The following is an 18,487-nucleotide window of genomic DNA, read 5'->3' as shown; positions in this document are numbered from 1 at the left end:
ACAAAGCCAGTCAGGTCGACGAACTGCTGTCGAGTATTGTGCCGAGACCTGTCGCCATTCTTTCCCAAGTGAGAGTTCATCAAGCCATTCTCCTCTTTGCCTAGCCAAACATTCTGCTTGCTTTTTGCTTATCTGCAAAGAAAATACACTCTGTGCTATTGTGACTTTAGACCTCCACAAATTTTTCAAAACGTTCCTGGCTTCGTACAGCGCAGCTTCAGCCTCTGCACAAATACATTCCTGTGGTTTCTGTGCGTTTATTCATGTTTATTTAGAAACCGTATCAAAACAAAAGTTTTTGGAAATAATAGTCCCTGTTTCATCACTTCAACAATGGGAGCAACATATTGTAATATTCCCGAGAGCTGACCAAACAATTCCATGAGGTCAGTCACTCACATTGGTCTAGACATTGCTTCCAAATTTCAATTGATCTTCTGGCTTTATCCCTTTTCACTGGTCTGCGTGCGTGAAAAGGAAAAAAAGGCCTAAAGGGATTTGCAGAAAGGTCAGCATAGAATTCATTTGATTATATTTAAAATATGGAAGAAAATAAAAGAAGTCAAAACAACAGTTTCTGGCAGATGAGCGGGGCTGCCATCAGATATTCATTAGAGCTTTTCGTCCTTAAAATCATGTGCTTTGATGCGGAGGGTAAGCAGCGCATCTCTCGCCATGTTTCCAACCCGCTCTGGGCGACGTGTTGGCAGGCTGCACTTGATGAAGTCATCATCCCCTTCGGGGAATGAAGAGTCACATAGATTTTTTGTGTTTGTTTTTACTTGCGGTGAATCATTGAATGAGACGGGGATGGCCGCTTCATATCAACTGTCACCATCATCATTCTGTGACATTATCTCTATCAGTAACTCATACTCTTTTTCTTTCCATTGACCTGAAACCGTCCTCGGAGGTACTAGAAATATTATTTTTGTATCAGTCCCCACCTTACAGACACTTCCGTCTATTCCCTTTTCACCATTTTTAGTGTTTCAGTCGGATGAGATTTTTGCCATCAAATTGAAAGTGGACTGTGTGGACTGCAACGGTGCAAACAGATTCCACCCCTCCATCATCCATTTTGTATACCGTGCTCATCATTTTAAGGGTCACGGCTGGACCTGGAGCTTCGCCCACTGCGATAGTTAAGGCAACACACTACGGCTGGATTTATCCTGCAAGTCCAAGTGGCCAATTTATTTATTTTTTCTTCTTTTTGTTAATTGACCCCATGCCAGCTCCAAAACTGCAATAAGAACCATTGAGCCGGTGACGTGCGGTGAGGGTCATGGCTGGTGAGGCACTGACGTCATCACAGTCAGATTTACAAACATATGAACTCCACAGAGTAGCTTATTAACCATTTGATTGGCAACAGTGTTTCAACGTGTTTAAAATGCCGTGCCAGCATTCTTTATATACTGTATACAAACTGTAGCATATAAAAAAAAGAATAAAAAAAATGTTATTATCGTGTAACCTACTTATAAATGAAGTCCAAGTCTCTCTGTCTCAATGGAGATCACTGCCAGTGAAGAAAGTCATCCTTGATCAGTCCTGTTCCGACTGTATGCTTTCAGTTTTTTGTGCTGAGAATGACCGCTCCACTAATGCTGTAGTAGCTGGAACAGTGAGCATGAGCTGGAGCAACTTAGTCTCTTCAGGAATAGTTTCAATGAGATCCTTCTTGGCCAAAAAGCTGAGAAGTTGTCCAGGAGATTTACATTCATCCCTCACTGTTTGTGAGTTATACAGTCCGGTGTTGGTCTTCCTTTAATTATTATCTCCTGCCTCGATTGAAAGTCCTAGTTTAGAACATTCTTTGAATTTAGAGATGTAATCCACCATTCTGAAAATAACGCTGTAGTACAGTATTTATAATGTACAGTGACTGTATATAATGTACAGTCACTGTACATTATAAATACTGTACTACAGTGACTGTACATTATATACACCAGCTAAACTGTAGAAATTTAGTTCATATACTAAAAGCTTTTGAACACTTTAATAGCGATATGCAGAGGGACAGCAATGCGGTCTCACAGCAGAGCAAGCCAGCACAGTTAGCATAGTGATTGCGCAATCCATGGTGAAGCTCAGCCAGCTGGTGCCTCACCGCTCGTCTCTACTTAGTATTTGAACGGTAAATGTGAAAATTCAGCGATTTTGAAAAAAAATCCAAAAAGGGGGAAGTTAAATGGAAAAGAACGTTAAACTACAAATCATTAAATAAATATAACTGTTTAATTTGTCATTTGATATTTCCATGATGACAGGTGAGGCATAGCCTCACCTGCCTCCCCTGACTGCACATCCCTGACCAGAGACTACACACTGCCTCACATTGATCTTCCTCTAACGTCGAATACGCATGTGAAACTCCCTCGCAACCCTTGTGAAGAATAAACGGTTTGGAAAATGAATGAATGATAATTTATACAGTACGTTCATTTTTAGTGTGTACAATTTCTCCAAGTAAAATTATGTTTTAAATTGCACAGCTCAGCTTGTGCAAATGTAATCTTTTGACGAACACCACACTTTCTGTTTTTTTCTTCTTGTGTAAAGTTGTGCCTGTGAGCTAAGAAGACTTTGGAAAAACATTGGCTATAAATATTTACAGTTTGGAATTAAGCCTCTATCTCAGGTCAAAACTTCCAAACATAATCAATAAAATCATTAATGCTATTGCAAGGTAGAGTAAATGTGCATTATAGAGAGCATGCCTTTGACATTGTTTACCCGATGACTATGTGATGGCCAAACAGACAGAAAACAGTATGACAAGGATCATGCAGGCTGTTTATAAAGTTACAAAGAAAACCAGACAGCTACAAACAGCGAGAGATGTTGGAAAAGTCTCTAATTTTGTTTTGATGTTTTTTTACTTGTCAGCAGCTATTTCGCTTGAACAAGTCAGAACTTGTTTGAACCACAGAAGCCACTAAAAATAATCAACTCAAAAATTAAATCGTCATGAACAATAAACCCAAAGTAATCAATAAAACTGACTCCTCACTAAGCGTTAGTGAAGTACTATCCGTCTATTTTTAAATTTTCCAATCTATCTATCCTGGATTTTCAGATATTGATGAATGCAGTATAAATAGAGGAGGATGCAAATATGGATGCATTAACACTCTGGGAAGCTATGAGTGTACCTGCCCACTAGGATTCAAGTTGCACTGGAACAGAAAGGACTGCATCGGTACGTAGCAGCACTGCCCTCTAGCGGTGAAGGGACAATTGGGTTCCCAGCTCTGCAAACTCAACTTCAGATTATTTTGAGCTCCCCGCTGTACAATGTTTGATTTTTACAGTTCTGTCTTGTGTCTCTCCTCAGAGTTGGTGAAATGTCCTCCAGGCCTTGTTGCCCCTAAGGCTACTCTCACCTGTAGCAAAACGGGCAAGAAAGAGAGCTGCTCACTCACCTGTGCCTCCAAGGCACACTATCTGGCTGGTATGTTCTCTGCCAAAGGCTACAAAAGATTTTGGGGGACTTTTTCTACTCAGTACCCGACAGAAATAGCTCATGCAATAGCATTAGTGGTAGTAGACTCGTAAATCTGAAAGTTGGTTAAACGTAGGCCTAAAAACATCAACACTGGAAAATCAAGCAAAGTGATCAATAAAACTAGTGTGTGTGTGTGTGTGTGTGTGTGTGTGTGTGTGTGTGTGTGTGTGTGTGTGTGTGTGTGTGTGTGTGTGTGTGTGTGTGTGTGTGTGTGTGTGTGTGTGTGTGTGTGTGTCTGTGCGCGCGCGCGTGTGTGTGTGCGTGTGTGCGTGTGTGTGTGTGTGTGTGTGTGTGTGTGTGTGTGTGTGTGTGTGTGTGTGTGTGTGTGTGTGTGTGTGTGTGTGTGTGTGTGCGTAAAAAAAGTTTTTTTTTATATCTTGATTTTTACTTTTGTCCGTGTCTTCTCGAAGAGTCTGACAACAGCTACTCGGTGAGTTGCGGTATCCCCATCGTCAGAGGGAAGGCTCCCATCCGGCTCAACTCCAGCAGCAGTCATAGTTGCATAGGTAGCGCCCACCAAATCCTTTGCCTCTTTTCAGCATGTTTACTATGAGAGCTGAAAGCATCCTAGCAGCATTTGCTCTCTTTGTAGAGACTTTGGCGCCTCCAGTGAAGCAGACAGCATCTTTCAAGATTAAAAATGCCAAATGTCATCTGCACCCTAAACTGACTGGCAGGACAGAAGACAGGGGTCGGACCCTCGGACCAGGTCTGCCCTTTTCTGGCTTTGGGGTTGTATTCAAATATTTAGCATCAATAAGAAATTTTGCACACATGTTGAGAAATTGTATTGCTGACTTCAATCCACAAATGAATTAAGGTTACATCACAGTTTATCATAGCACATGCATGCCAATGTGTAGGTCATGGATATGTGAACCTTGATGAAGCACTTATATTTTTTGTACTCCTCAATATTGCGCCTTTAGTTTAGAGATGCAGTGGTAATGTATTTATTTTTCATTGCACCAGCCTTTATTTTTAAACCAAGAGTAAAAAAAAAACTTCACAAAGCTTCATTTTCTCATTACTCTGTATCAGTATTACACAATTATCTTAAAGCTGCTGTAAAATCATAAACAGAATGATAATATACTAAATGTAAATTTCTCAGCTGTACAATGACTACGACAATGACTTTTTCCATAGGAGGGGGTCAGCCATGCAGCAACTGCCTGGTGACATTTGTCAACCTCAAATGTGACTCGTCAAAGAAAGCAAAAGGGCGGCGTGCTCGCAACCCAGCAAACAAAGAGGTGACACGCATAACTTTGGAGCTGGAAGCAGAAGTCAAAGCTGGCGACACAACAGGTCAGTCTTGTGGCGTCACCGCAATGGGAACCGTCTAGTACCTGCTGTCACCGCTTGGATATACTCTCTTAAACCTTGCCAGGAAGTTGTAATCTCAGCTGCCTCAGACAACGTATGGAGAAGCAAGTAAAGACCTACATCAAGGCTCTGAAAAAGTCCATCAACCAAGAGCGATTTCTGATCAGAGTCGCTGGTTTGGAGTACGAGGTGGCCCAGAAACTTCCACAGGCTGCTCCCATTCAAGAGAACTGCGGCCCAGGCTCTGAAAAGGACAGTGGCCGATGCGGTGAGATTATTATTTACATGTCCTATTCACCTACCTTGATTTTGATAACTGAACCATAGAAAGGAAGACATTTTGTGATCTTTATTGTCAATATAACAATTCAAAAAATTAATAACATTGTGGTTAGTTGTGTTAAATTCATACTGTCTACTTGTTATCTAATTTACAACAGATTATTTTCTTACAGGCAGTGGCTTTTTTAGGTGTTCAGTTACCTTACATGTTTCGGTTTATACTGCCGCCTTCGTTAGAGTGGTGACACTGACAAAGTTTTCGCAAATTAGGATTATTGTCTCGTCACATGATTGGCTCGTCATTAGCCAATCATAGTATCACTAGCCACGAGTGATAAGTGCATACTGGCCAGAGCTGGCACACTGTATCGGGGGCGAGCTGCATAAGCACATATATTGTTGTGATGCTTTAATAGTGGTTTTACCAACCCACAGTGACTGAAGAAGAAGAAATGGATTTATTTGCAGATATACTGTTAAAGCCATTTTCAAGACGGGCTTTTCAAGAATAGATGGACATCGTTAAGGTTGGACAGCTTCGAAGCTAGAAAAAATAACCTCATAAAATTGCAATATTATTGGCTATCATGAATTCACACGTTGATCGTAAAAATTCGATCAGTTTTATGACAGTAGTAAAGTCAAATTATTATATAGTCATGTTATTTCCTGGCCAACAACACCCTTTAGTGGACGTGTAGTAATAATACACCACACTCTCGCAGCTGATTGATTCAGAATTAGCACTACTGAAGGCCTACGATTGACATGCATGGCCCCCACTGCTCTACGATATACAGTAGTTTTGGTTTCTGTCATCCTTGAATGGTCATTTTTGTGCTTTTTGCATTGGAAAAAAAAAATCAGAATGTGTTTTCTTTTATTGTTCAAATGAGTAATGAGCTAATGAAACTTTGTGAAGTGCTGTTGTTGATTTTGTGTTTCAGTCAGGTGCTTGCCAGGCTCATACTACCACGGTGAGCAGGAGCGTTGTGTGCAGTGTCCGCCTGGCACCTTCCAGGAAAGGGAGGGGCAGCTGGCATGCGACCTGTGTCCGGGCAGCGACGGCCACGGGCCTACGGGAGCCCGAAACATTTCATCGTGTGCAGGTAGCAAAAGTCCAACTTCCAGATTCGATGCCAGTCACACATTTTCTCCTTCCAAACGTGATGCGGTGGTCTGCGCTCCACAGGCCAATGTCCCACCGGCTTCTTCTCAGGCGACGGCTTCAAGCCTTGCCAGCCGTGTCCCCAGGGAACATACCAGCCCGATTTGGGTCGGACTTTGTGCTTTCCTTGCGGCGGAGGACTGAGCACCAAGCGTGACGGTGCAAGCTCCTTCCATGATTGTGAGGTCAAAGGTGAGATGGCCATGCATAGAAGCCACTTATCCCCCTAACCCCAAAAAATACATGACACCTATCTCGACTGATTTCTTGTGTGTCTTTTTTGGTGCTGCAGTGCAGTGTTCTCCGGGTCATTATTACAACACCACAGTGCACAGGTGTATCCGCTGCCCAGTCGGAACCTATCAGACTGAGTTTCGGCAGAACTACTGTATTTCCTGCCCCGGAAACACCACCACAGATTTTGACGGTGCCACAAGCGTGTCGCAGTGCAAGAGTGAGTACACAAAAGACAGTTTGAGCCTTCCACTTTGAAGTCAGAAGGTAACGCGTTGAGTCGGTGCATGTCTAGACAGGCAGTGTGGCGGTGAGATGGGCGAGTTTATGGGCTATATCGAGTCCCCTAACTACCCTGGTAATTACCCGGCAAATGTGGAGTGCATTTGGAACATCAACCCGCCCAGCAAGCGCAAAATCCTCATCGTGGTGCCCGAGATTTTCCTGCCCTCGGAGGATGAGTGTGGAGATGTGCTGGTGATGAGGAAGAACTGTGAGTATTTCCATGTGGGTGTCTCAACAGTATCCACAAACTTGATTCATCATTGCCCTTTCTGTGCTCTTGCAAGGGTCAGCTACATCCATCACCACCTATGAGACATGTCAGACGTATGAGCGCCCCATTGCCTTCACGGCACGCTCCAGGCGCCTCTGGATTAATTTTAAGTCCAATGAGGCCAATAGTGCCAGAGGCTTTCAGATTCCCTACGTGACTTATGATGGTATGCTCTTCAAATGGTTCACGGCGCTTTTCGGCATTTCATGAGGTGACCAAAGAGTAATGGTGTTGTCTGTGTAACTGCAGAGGACTATGAACAGCTGGTTGAGGACATCGTAAGGGATGGAAGACTTTATGCTTCAGAAAACCATCAAGAAATCCTTAAGGTTAGCCCTGCTAGCCATTATTACTCAACACTGTGGAACATTGATCAATGACGGGAATTCCTGTGAAGCGTTGAGGCTACATTAACTTTGGCTTTAACGCTGAAAAAAAAGAACTTAACCATATTTAACCCCCTTCGGAACAATTCCTCTTCGATTACTTTGTGACTAATGGGCTGGGACAACACTTTACTGCAACACCTTAATCTTTTTTTAACTCATTCACTGCCATTCCCGAATGTATTCATGAATTGAAAAATTTGTCGTGGAGCGCCATTCCCAAATTTGTTCTGGTTTTAGTTTTTCTTGCGGGGGGTGCCGATAACGCGCTGGTCAGACCTCTGGCAATGTTTTTTCCCCTTTTACGAGGAGGCAGCACTTCCATTTTTTCCATGTTAGCGCTTGTTACAGCTTCAGCTGTGTTAAAGCGCTACATAAACCAATATGTACAGTATGTATTGCATTGTATTATGTACAGCCGCCACCATTTCAAGCTCATATAACTCCAGACCCATATAATTTAGGAATTAACTGTTTTTTATGATGAAAGTAGTCTTGAGAAAAAGATAGTCTAAGATTTCTTACGCTGCATTGAATGTTTATGTAGTCCTAAAACTGAATATTCTGTGGGTCCTGCAATTTGAGTGAAAATGACAAAAACCCTGGCATTGGAGTCGACACATTTTTGCACGTCTGGCAGTAGGTGAGTTAATGTCTTAAATATGTGTACATATAAAAAGTAAGTCAATTAACTTTTGGTGTGGAACAGGTTAATTGCATTTCCCATCATTTTAGTGGAAAACACTACCTCCATCCATGAACTTCTTCTGTTTACAGGATAAAAAACTGATAAAGACTCTTTTTGATGTGCTGGCTCACCCAAACAACTACTTCAAGTACACCACTCGGGAGTCCAATGAGATGCTTCCCCGATCCTTCATACGTCTCATAAGCAGCAAAGTTTCTGCTTTCCTGCGACCATACAAGTAAACCTGCATCTGCAATTCACCAAACGCCCCCTCTGACCCCCACCCAGTCCCCATTACAGGCTTCTTCCCTCAGCTCATAAAGGACTTTGACACACAAAACACATCACTTTTTTTGTAATCGTCTTTTGATTTCCCCATGACAAACCTACAAAATGCTGAATATTTGTGTGATTTGTCAATTTTCCCCCCGCGGGTCCACAGTCCGGAGCGTAAGGGTTTTGTAAGGATGTAGAATATGTGAGTGGGTTTGGTTTCCATTGTGTCGTGCATCAAGACCGTTCAAACAAATAGAAACGGCTATTTGATACAATAGATGTCATGATATGTTGGAGCTTAGTGTTGTATTTGCTTAAATGACTGGTCTGTATTCCAGATCCGACTGCGACCGTTAAGTGTGCCTGTAAGTGTTGTGCAAGTGTTGTATAACCTTTTTCCATTGTGTGCGTGCGTGTGTATAGATGGGTTGAGTGTGTTGGTATGGATGTGTGCGCATGTCCCTCCTCGAGGAGGGAGCAGTTGCAAACTAATTCATGTCGCAGCTGTGTTCCAGGTCATTTAAATCCTTACTATGTTTGAGCTCTTAGAGCAGTTTTACTGTTAAAACAGTTCATCTTTGCTGTCTAGACTGCACCAGCCTTTTCCAACACACCCAACATTTCTGTTGCTCTTTTTCTCCTCTACCCTCCCTTCCCCAACTCCCCCAAGGCAACTTTAAAGCAAATCCAAAAAAATATGTTGGTTAATCAATCCAATAACATAGAGGACATTTTTGGAAGACGAACAGAAAACTAAGTGTGAAGTCGGAGAGCCACAGGAATGAGATGATGTGGAATGTGTCTGGGAGAGGGATTGAGAGTTGAATGTCTTTGAGGGACATTGTTTGCTGCTTCTTGTAAAAGGTCACTTTAATTCTTCAATCTCATCTTGTCTTTCTCATGTACTCTACTCCTGAACAGTGTCAAGGTTCGAAGTTGAAAGGCAAGTAAAGAATTTCACATTCTTCACTTGTTTGCTGACAGCAGGTTGATAATCCCATCGCCTGCTTGTGGAGCAGGTCTGGGGTGTTTTTGACTTGTAAATACCGAACATTAGCAAGACAAGGGTCGGATTCCATGAGACCGACTCTTATAATTACACCTGTACCATATCAAATCCAAAGACAGCCATCTCCCCAACTCTTGTTTGATTTGACCCAGTACAGACAGCTGTCCAAAGAGGGCCCACAACGGCAGGCGGGTAACACTGTTGTGTGCACTAGATCGCGAGCCCATCCTTCTACCATTATAATACACGTGCAATGAATAAAAATAACACACCTTCAATTTTGTTACAGTGATCTTTTGGAAAACAGCATTGCCGACCCTTTGTATGACATGTCATGAGCAGAACTTGTAGTGTGTGTGTGTGTGTGTGTGTGTGTGTGTGTGTGTGTGTGTGTGTGTGTGTGTGTGTGTGTGTGTGTGTGTGTGTGTGTGTGTGTGTGTGTGTGTGTGTGTGTGTGTGTGTGTGCGCGTGCGTGCGTGCGTGTGTGTGTGTGTGCGCATGTGCGTCTGTGTGTGTGTTATCTGCTCTTCTGCAGAGGGAATTAAAGATGTCTTGATTCATGTAGTAGTTTGAAAAGAAAAAAAGTTCTTAGTGATCTCAGAACAGTCACAGCAACAGGGTATAATAATTGAATTTTAAAATCAAAGAACATTCCCATGATAGTAGCTGATAAGCAATTTTGAGGGTGCGACAAAAAGATCAAAACTACACTTGGCTCTAAGCCACGTGGCTGTCATGGTTTGCTTTTGGCCATGAAGACTGGAAACGGGAAGCACCGAGACCAGTTTAGAAACACACAATGTTATTTGCAGGGGATTCATTTGGCTGGGAGGCCCTCAAGAAATTAAATAAATGTGTGTGTGTTATGTGTGTGTGCGTGTGTATGTGTGTGTGTGTGTGTGTGTGTGCGTGCGTACGTGCGTGCATGTATATATTCACATCGCCCACAAGGCTATTGGTAAGATATTGGCAGATTTCCACCATGGAGGGACATACATTGCTAATTGCAAACTTACACTATAAATATCATCAAAACATGGCCCTCCGTGTCATGTGTCCCTCGTGGGGAAAAACTCCCCTCCTAGCAAAATCAGCTTCTTTCCTACAACCTGATTGATTTCTTTTTTTTCTCCTTTTTTTCCTTTTTGGTTGAGATTGTTGCCTTTTAAAAGAGAGTTTGCTATGATGTATCATAGAGTTGATATTTGCACTTGAATTGTCATTGCTCATGTAATTGTCCTGATTTTGTATTGTCTTTTTAAATGAATGGAATTCGTGTTCTTTATTTTCTTGTAACTTGTTTGTTCATGAACGCTCACTAGCAGTTTAGCCCATAGATGATGATACACATGACGTTATTGACAGTAAAGGACAAAAAAAAAAAAAAAAAAAAAGACAAAAAAAAATGTATAGAGGTGAACGCAACAAGTTTGTACTCATTCTTGCCCAAAAAAACACTTTATTGAAATAAACACCCTGCATGTCGGCTTCATTTTAAAAACATGTCAAATGTGTGTAAGGCAAAGAAATATAAAGGTCCAAAGGGAATTTTTCTATCCTCTGTTTGCTCTTATTATCTTATTATGCCGGTCATGGACTGACAAATGTAGCATGACACATCAGAAAGCATACAGGCTCTGCCATTTGGTGTGCCGTGCTAAAAAAAGAAACAAAGACAAATAGTAATTACGATAGTAATCATCTGATTGATTTCTACCAGAGGTGTTGACTTACATGTGAGTCTGCACTTGGGAAGGCTGGGAACCCACTGACCATCGTCACCACAGGTGACAGTGCTCGCACCGATCATCATGTAACCATGGCGACAGTCGATGCTGATTGTGTCCCGGCGTTGATAAAGTGTGGTGTGAGCTCGAGTCCAGGAGGCGTTGGGCACTTTTGGAGATGGACAGGTCATATCTGTGGAGAGACTTTTATTCACTTTTATTCATGGCAAATTGTAAATAAATTTGTGTAAAGATGACTGTGTGATTATTTTTTTTAATGTGTCACAGACCTCTGCACGAAGGCGGTGCGCTCCATGTGCCGTTCTCTGTGCACCATATCGCCTTGTTCCCCACGAGGTGCCCCGTGCGACATTCATACATGACCACACTCCTGTACTTGTAGGGTGCTTCCTCTTTGCCATTTTGCACTGCGTTGCTTACCTCTGGAGGCTCTTCACACACCACCACTTCAACAGAGAAAAAAATATATAGCGTGCACCATAAAAAGGTATAAAGCGCAACAAATTTTCTGGCTGTACCTTCACAAACAGGAGCGTGACCATCCCAGCCAAAGCTCATGCAATTCCTGATTGGTCGTCCTACCAGCTGAAACCTGATGACAGGGTGAACACTCACAACCTTTCTAGTATGAGTAAAGAGCGTTGCACGTGATCTCACCCTTCATCACAGTGAGCAGTCGCGATGTCTCCAACCTCTACTCCGGTATAAATGAAGCGTCCATTTCTAATGTCCCCAGCCGAGCCACACAACTTCCCTTTTACAGAAAGGACAGACAAAAGATGTGTTATGGTGGCCTTAATATGGAACTAATTGCTGTAATTTTCTTTACCATATGTGACAACATATTCTTGTAAAGAACATATGCATCTCCACCAAACACACAATTATGATTAGAGGTGTAAAATAATCACATTAATTATGATTTTTTTTTCTTTTGACCCCCCGCCCCTTTCAATGTTGCTGCTGTTTTGCAAATTTCCCCATTGTGGGACTACTAACTCATTCACTGCCATTCACAAATTTATTCGGGAATTGAAAAGAATGACGTGGAGCACCATTGGCGAATGTATTCTTTTTTTACTGATGAAAGAAGAGAGTGTAAGGTTTCTTACACTGCATTGGATGTTTATGTAGTCCTAAAACTCAATATTCTGTGGGTCCCGCAATTTGAGTGAAAATTACAAAAAACCCTGGACACATTTTTGCACATGTCTGGCAGTGAATGAGTTAAAGGCTTTCTTATTGTCATGATCTGGTTGGCGACCAACGGGGGGCGCTGTCGGCCCCGCATGCACCTGCACAGGTGCTGGTCGTCCCGATCAGATTGGCGACCAGCGGGTAGCGACGTCAGCCCTGCCGGCAGCCTCGCAGGTGCTGGTCGTTATAATCAATGACACTTAAAAGGACACCTGGCACGATCATCCGGTGCCGATTCATTGTTTGTTTGCTGCTTGGTTGCAGCATGCATCGTGTACGTGTTTGTTTAACCTTGGCGGGCTTTTACTTTTGGTCTTCTTTTGCTACTCTGTATTTTTTCCATTCAGATCATTTTGATGTTTTACATTTTGTTCCTGCTGACTTTATTTTAATACAATTTGTCAAACAACCTCCTGCTCCCTCCTGTCTGCTTTTTGGGATCCGAACCCGCCATCACCACCTCGCAAACCGTGACACTTATTGTGATTAATTAATTATTGTCGTTTCACATATTGTATGTTCATTTCATTAATCTATATTTTAATCTCTATATTTTCTGTAGCTGGGTTGCCTTTTTGAATTATCCAGAGATGAAAGATGATTTAGCCAAAAATTCTGGGGTAATTCAATAGTTTTTGAAAGGAAAAAAAATGTCATCTCATATTCAATAAAACACGATTCATAAAGCTAAATGCTCATAGAATTGAAATCAAAATGAGTATTCATGTTGCCAATCCCTGATCTACCTGATCTAAGAAGACAAAGAATTGGACTCACGTTCACACTTGAGCAGAAGCGGTGTCCACTGTCCACTGATACACTTCCGATATCTGCTGCCACCCACTGGACTGTAAGCCACATCACACATGTACGTGATTCGTTCACCAGGGGCGAAGATCGTCCTGGTGATGAACTCATCAGAGAGGTTGGCAAAAGACCCGTTCAAATTTTCCGGAGCATGACAGCCACCTGTCGAATAGAATATTCTTTAGACACAATAATTGCAAGAGGAAATTTCACTGTGAAATCACAAATACAACAACAATCGTGCATTGGCTAAAATTACATTGATTGGAAGTTTGGAGGGTTGGGCAGTGAAAAGCAACAACGAAATATTTTTGAGGTGACATTTACTACAATTTTTTTGGTCATGTTTTTAGTTTCTTATCAACGCCTTATCACAACTCAGGGGCGACACTGGTCAACGATTTTTTACGTTTTTTTTTTCCCCAAACCCCAAGTCAATGTAATGGACCGGTAGTTTTTGCACTGATTATGAATCTGCTCTCCTTATTTCATAAGCAGTATTTCATCATAGATTTGTCAATAGTAAAAGAACACTAACAATATTATATTTCGTAAAATGTATGAACTACAGTGAGACCTCAGTTTACGAACACCTTATCTTACAAACTTTTCATCTTACGTACGTCAAATTTGTGAAAATTAAACCTTGAAATACGCACTATTTTCATGATACACACCCACCACGGCTGGTGGAGTAATCTTCGGCGGAAGAACACCAAAGCACACGACCTTCGGATCTGGTGGAGTGATCTTCGACGGAAGCACACGACCGAACAGCGCTCCAGCCGGCGCTACTTTCCACACCCCCTCTCATTGAATGCACACGTCGATCGCCTCCTTGGAGCTTTTTGCTGATAATTTTACTATTATGGGCCCAAAAAAACCCCACCACAGGCTCGTCTTCAGCCCAAGAAGACACAAAATAAAATCACAGTCGCTGAGAAGAAGGAGATAATTGAAAAACACGAACGAGGTGTGCGTTTGTGTGATTTAGTGGCCGAGCACGGCTATGCTAAGTCAACCATTGCTACCATTTTCCGGAACAAAGAAGCCATCAAAAGTGCGTCTGTTGCAAAAGGTGTTTCCGTGCTCTCAAAGCGACGGTCTCGGGCAATTGAAGAAGTTGAAAAACTTCTGTTAATTTGGATTAACGAAAAGCAGCTATCCGGTGACAGCGTGAGTAAAGCTATTTTATGCGAGAAAGCACGGCTAATTCACGCAGATATCGCCATGCGCCAACCTAGAAGACGACTCTTTCCAAACAGCAATTCCCTTTGACCTCGGACTTCCAACGCCATTCCATCAAGCCATCAATGACCATCACAAATGTAAATAAAGTGACTTTATTATACAATGCAGTGTATTTCTTTCATTACAATACAATGGCACATTTATTATACATAAAGTAAGGTATGTTGTGTGTAGTTTTAAGGCTTATTTAGTTGAAAAGTATATTTTATGGAAACCCAGGAACGGATTATTCCCATTTTAATGGTTTCCTACGGGCAAAAAAAATGTGATACACACTTTTTGGCTTACACACTCTGTCTGGGAACCAATTAAGTTCGTAAGCTGAGGTCGCACTGTATTCGGTTCAGCAATAAGTGATGTTTTTCACCAAAACATGTACTGCACAAGCTTTTGTCGGTCACATTTCAAAAGAAAGGAAATATCCTACTTTGCTAATATGATGGAGAGGGGGGGGGGTAATTTCAAAATCTTGGTCAGAAACACGTACTGATAACATCCAAGTTACAACCGGCACGAGTTACGACCGCATGTACTTACGACCACGACCGCCAGACCCCCTTTTTTTAATTCTATGCCTGGCACCACAACGCGTAGGCAGCCGGAAACGTGTACTACAATTTTGGCCAGCCAGCATGTCACACACTCGCACAGCAATTTAATTGTGTCACTACACTCAATGCAGTAGTTATACAGTGCATATACCGTCTCGGCAACAACTCCTGTAGTACTGTACACTGCTTTTTTCCTTTGGCGTCCGCCTGAGTGTGAGTGTATGTGTCGGGCGACCTGTCCTCGCCGTTAGCAGGGAGAGTGAATAAATTTTGTATTTGTACTTCCAGTATATGTTGTCTTAATACTGTAATAATGCTGAATTCTTTACGTATAAGTGTTTTCTTTAACCCACTATATAAAATCTAAATATAAAACAAATTGATAATGTGCAATATAAAATGACTAAAAACGACACTAAATGCTATAAGTATAACATTTATAAAGGAACTGTACAGTAAACAGTTTTGTATACATTACAGGTACAGTTATACAGTAATAAAAATTGATAATATGAAATATAAAGTGATCAAAATGACACTAAAAGGTAAGTATAACATTTATAAATGAACTGTACTGTAAACAGTTTTATATACATTACAGGTACAGTGATACAGTAATAAAAATCAATAATACGACAAAATGACAAAAAAATGACACAAATGTAAAATTCATAAATGAACTGTAAACAGTTTGGTAAATAATAGTATTCAATAGAAAACATTGCTTAAAAACAACAAATTGACATCGTATACTATCCTGTTGTGTCTTGACTTACGACCGTCGGAACTGAACCCAGTCGTAACTCAGATGTTACCTGTATAAGTAAATATTAAAGCCATCTCTGATTAAAGTTTGCTCTTGATCAGAGTTGTTGTTTGGCAGTGTGTTGTTCCCACAGTGGCTTCAAAAGAGTCCCCGTTGGGAGAGAAAAAAAGCAAGTACCAAAATGTATTCGTGCATACTTTCACATGTGGGAAATTCACCAGTCCATCCAGCCCTCTTACATGTCATGTACTTCGGTCCTTTTAGAGTGTATCTGAAAGCCAGAAGAAACCCACATCATTGTGGTCTTTTTCTCTGCCTTTACAGCAGTTATATTAGTCTTAAAAAAGTATTATAATTTTACCCATCATTGCACAATGCGTAGACTCTCTCCCCAATGAGTGCACGGCCTTCATAGCGAAACCTTCCGTTGGGTAGATCACCAACATTACCACACGATCTCTCTATCGCAAATGGGCAGAGTATATTAGTCGGTGTGTGTGTAGGGGGGTGGCGCAGGTAGTTTTTCAAGGAAAATACTAAGGCGGCATCTTTACGGGAAAATTAGCTAGGCTTCATGACGCCCTCGTGTGGCCATATGAAGAAAAAACTACTGTACAACTATCCTCCAACTGGTTCGCCTTACCAGAACAGCCACTGGTGGACCGTCAAGGCCTGCAAAGCCTTCTTTGCTGGCCTAAAAATATCTGAATCACGAACTGATGTTCATTATATTTTGTCGATGAATTCTCATTGTTGTTTCCTTTCTTTCCTTTCCTCTTCCTTTCATAACTTTGCTGCTGTGTTACTTCAAGGCAGGTGAACGCTGGCGCGAATGGCTGCCGCTGCTCACCCGCACAAAAAAAAATCCTGTGACTGTAAAGTGTCCTTGAGAGTTTTGAAAGGTGCTTAGAAATTAAATGTATTATTATTATTAAATAATTCCAAATTGTCTTTTCGCTTCCTTTCATTATTTTTCCCTTGTTGCGATGCTTCCGGATGTGTGTTTTTAAGTATTTAACCAATCACATTTTAGCAATCATTTGTTACAAGGGTCAGAAATCTACCTGGACCCCTTCACAATCAGTTCTGCGCACACTGTTGCTGATTGATTAGTCACTAGCCAATCATTGTTTGCAAAAACTGCTCTTATCATGAGCCGCTAGTGACAAAAGCATCTGGCCAGAGCTAACACACTGTATCGGTAGGGAGCTGCATAAGAAAATACATTGTGTTGATTTAATAGCAGTTTTGTCAACCCACAGTGGCTGAAGGGGAAGAGACATTGATTTGGTTGGAGATTCACAGTTAAAGCATACCTGTCAACTTATACGTTTTTCCCGTATTTTATGCTGTTTTTTTATCATTCCAAATAATGTACAGCATTAAGAATGGTAGTCAGTTATTTCCTGGCTAATTGTGCCCTTAGTGGATTCACACAAGTTTTCACTCTGGATTGATTCAGACGTAGCACTACTGAAGGCTTAATGGATGAAATCCATGGTCACTGAGAACTGCAGACCAGCCCAACTTGTTTACTTACTTTGGCATTTTAGTGTCAACGCGGTCCAAATTCCATTGACGCATACCACCGAAAGGCTGCCGGCGGATGCAACGAAATCCCCGACACACTTGTAGTAAACCTTCTCCCCACTGTCGAACTTGGTTCTGGTCCTCCATTTATTTTGGAGTCTGGTGGACGGAAACTGGGGTGGCGATGAGCATCGCTTTGGAATCTCAGCTAAATTCGGAGATGCAATGCCATCCACTCTTTTTTCGCATATCAGAATTTGTCATATTCAACGAAATATTTACTTACCCGTCTCAAGTAATGAAATTGATAAACAGAGAATGTTCCACACGACAAACCTCATGTTAAACGCGTTCGGCTAAAAATGAGGAAAACAAGTCACGGGAGGAAAGCAGTATTCATAGATAGGTCGTGCCGGGACCTCCTACTGGCGCTTTCACGCACACACCAACTTGGGCCAGGCAAGAATAAAGTAAAGGCAACCTACTCAATCGCGCACCACAAACATAGATTCTAATTTAAACAATACTTTAAATTAGGGGAATAAATTACCTGAAATGCATGCAAATTTGAGTGGCCGAATTGCAAAATGTTTTCTTCTCAAAAGAGGATTGCATTGAATTCCTAGTTCATATTGACTTCAAATGTAATTTTAACAGTCATATTTGAATGCACGTGCCTTCTCTTGAAAACGACTTCCCTATTCTTTCAATGGCAAAACCTGCATTACTTTATACTATGGCAAAATGTGCATTACTTTGTAATACATTTTATTTTAGGGTCTACAATCTGAACACAAGGATAAGTGTATAAAACAGTGGTGAGACCAGCCATGATGTTTGGACTGGAGACAGTGCCACTGAAGAAAAGACAGGAAGCAGAGCTGGAGGTAGCAGAGCTGAAGATGTTGAGGTTTTCTTTGGGAGTGACCAGGTTGGATAGGATCAGGAATGAGTACATTAGAGGGACAACTCATATTTGAGGCTTTGGAGAGAAAGTCAGAGAGGCCAGACTGAGATGGTTTGGACATGTCCAGAGGAGAGAGGGTGACTATATTGGGAGAAGGATGCTGAGCCTTGAACTGCCAGGCAGGAGACCGAGAGGAAGACTGAAGAGGAGGTTTATGGATGTGGTCAAGGAGGACATGAAAGTAGCGGGTGTGAGAGAAGAGGATGCACAAAACCGGATTAGATG

General features: G+C 41.7%; 2 protein-coding genes across 11 annotated transcripts in view; one reads left to right on the top strand and one right to left on the bottom strand.

Annotated features, from left to right (window-relative positions):
- Positions 1-8,863, top strand: part of scube3 (signal peptide, CUB domain, EGF-like 3) — a 105,820-nt gene extending 96,957 nt beyond the window's left edge. For 3 of the 6 annotated variants that reach the window (XM_088995295.1, XM_088995287.1, XM_088995266.1), the window contains 13 exons: positions 3,089-3,211; positions 3,347-3,463; positions 3,928-4,023; positions 4,092-4,226; positions 4,667-4,828; positions 4,911-5,114; positions 6,076-6,237; positions 6,321-6,488; positions 6,589-6,750; positions 6,826-7,023; positions 7,100-7,252; positions 7,336-7,415; positions 8,250-8,863. In XM_088995295.1, the coding sequence (XP_088851421.1) occupies positions 3,089-3,211; positions 3,347-3,463; positions 3,928-4,023; positions 4,092-4,226; positions 4,667-4,828; positions 4,911-5,114; positions 6,076-6,237; positions 6,321-6,488; positions 6,589-6,750; positions 6,826-7,023; positions 7,100-7,252; positions 7,336-7,415; positions 8,250-8,402 (1,913 nt within the window). In that variant the 3' untranslated portion in view covers positions 8,403-8,863. The remainder of the gene's footprint in view (positions 1-3,088; positions 3,212-3,346; positions 3,464-3,927; positions 4,024-4,091; positions 4,227-4,666; positions 4,829-4,910; positions 5,115-6,075; positions 6,238-6,320; positions 6,489-6,588; positions 6,751-6,825; positions 7,024-7,099; positions 7,253-7,335; positions 7,416-8,249) is intronic. The other 3 variants (XM_088995303.1, XM_088995280.1, XM_088995272.1) reach the window with 2 other exon arrangements.
- Positions 8,864-9,812: 949 nt separating this feature from the next.
- On the bottom strand, positions 9,813-17,916 carry LOC148903043 (membrane cofactor protein). 5 transcript variants are annotated; one of them, XM_088995368.1, is made up of 10 exons: positions 17,582-17,916; positions 17,306-17,503; positions 16,127-16,226; positions 15,963-16,036; positions 13,168-13,359; positions 11,851-11,947; positions 11,712-11,785; positions 11,614-11,639; positions 11,463-11,514; positions 9,813-11,365 (listed from the first exon to the last, which is right to left on the bottom strand). In XM_088995368.1, exons 1-10 carry the CDS (start codon positions 17,634-17,636, stop codon positions 11,103-11,105), a joined length of 1,131 nt encoding a protein of 376 aa, XP_088851494.1. In that variant the 5' UTR covers positions 17,637-17,916; the 3' UTR covers positions 9,813-11,102. The 5 variants fall into 5 exon arrangements, with proteins under 5 accessions (XP_088851494.1, XP_088851468.1, XP_088851485.1 ...); XM_088995342.1 differs by having other exon boundaries at positions 9,813-11,102; positions 11,180-11,365; positions 11,463-11,785; XM_088995359.1 differs by having other exon boundaries at positions 11,614-11,785.
- Positions 17,917-18,487: the final 571 nt, after the last annotated feature.

Source organism: Hippocampus bargibanti, linkage group LG01 (assembly GCF_051943395.1).
Source record: "Hippocampus bargibanti isolate YZ-2025 linkage group LG01, ASM5194339v1, whole genome shotgun sequence".
NCBI classification, from domain to species: domain Eukaryota; kingdom Metazoa; phylum Chordata; class Actinopteri; order Syngnathiformes; family Syngnathidae; genus Hippocampus; species Hippocampus bargibanti.
Note: the sequence above shows the minus strand (reverse complement) of the source record. Positions and strands in the feature narration are given on the sequence as shown.

Excerpts from the sequence above, each read along its gene's own strand:
- LOC148903043 (XM_088995334.1), bottom strand. The coding sequence starts at position 17,636 with ATGAGGTTTGTCGTGTGGAACATTCTCTGTTTATCAATTTCATTACTT. Across the intron at positions 13,360-15,962 it reads TGAATTTCCCACATGTGAAA|GTGGCTGTCATGCTCCGGAA; the intron begins GTATGCACGAAT and ends TCTATTCGACAG. Across the intron at positions 11,786-11,850 it reads ACTGCTCACTGTGATGAAGG|GTTTCAGCTGGTAGGACGAC; the intron begins GTGAGATCACGT and ends CCCTGTCATCAG.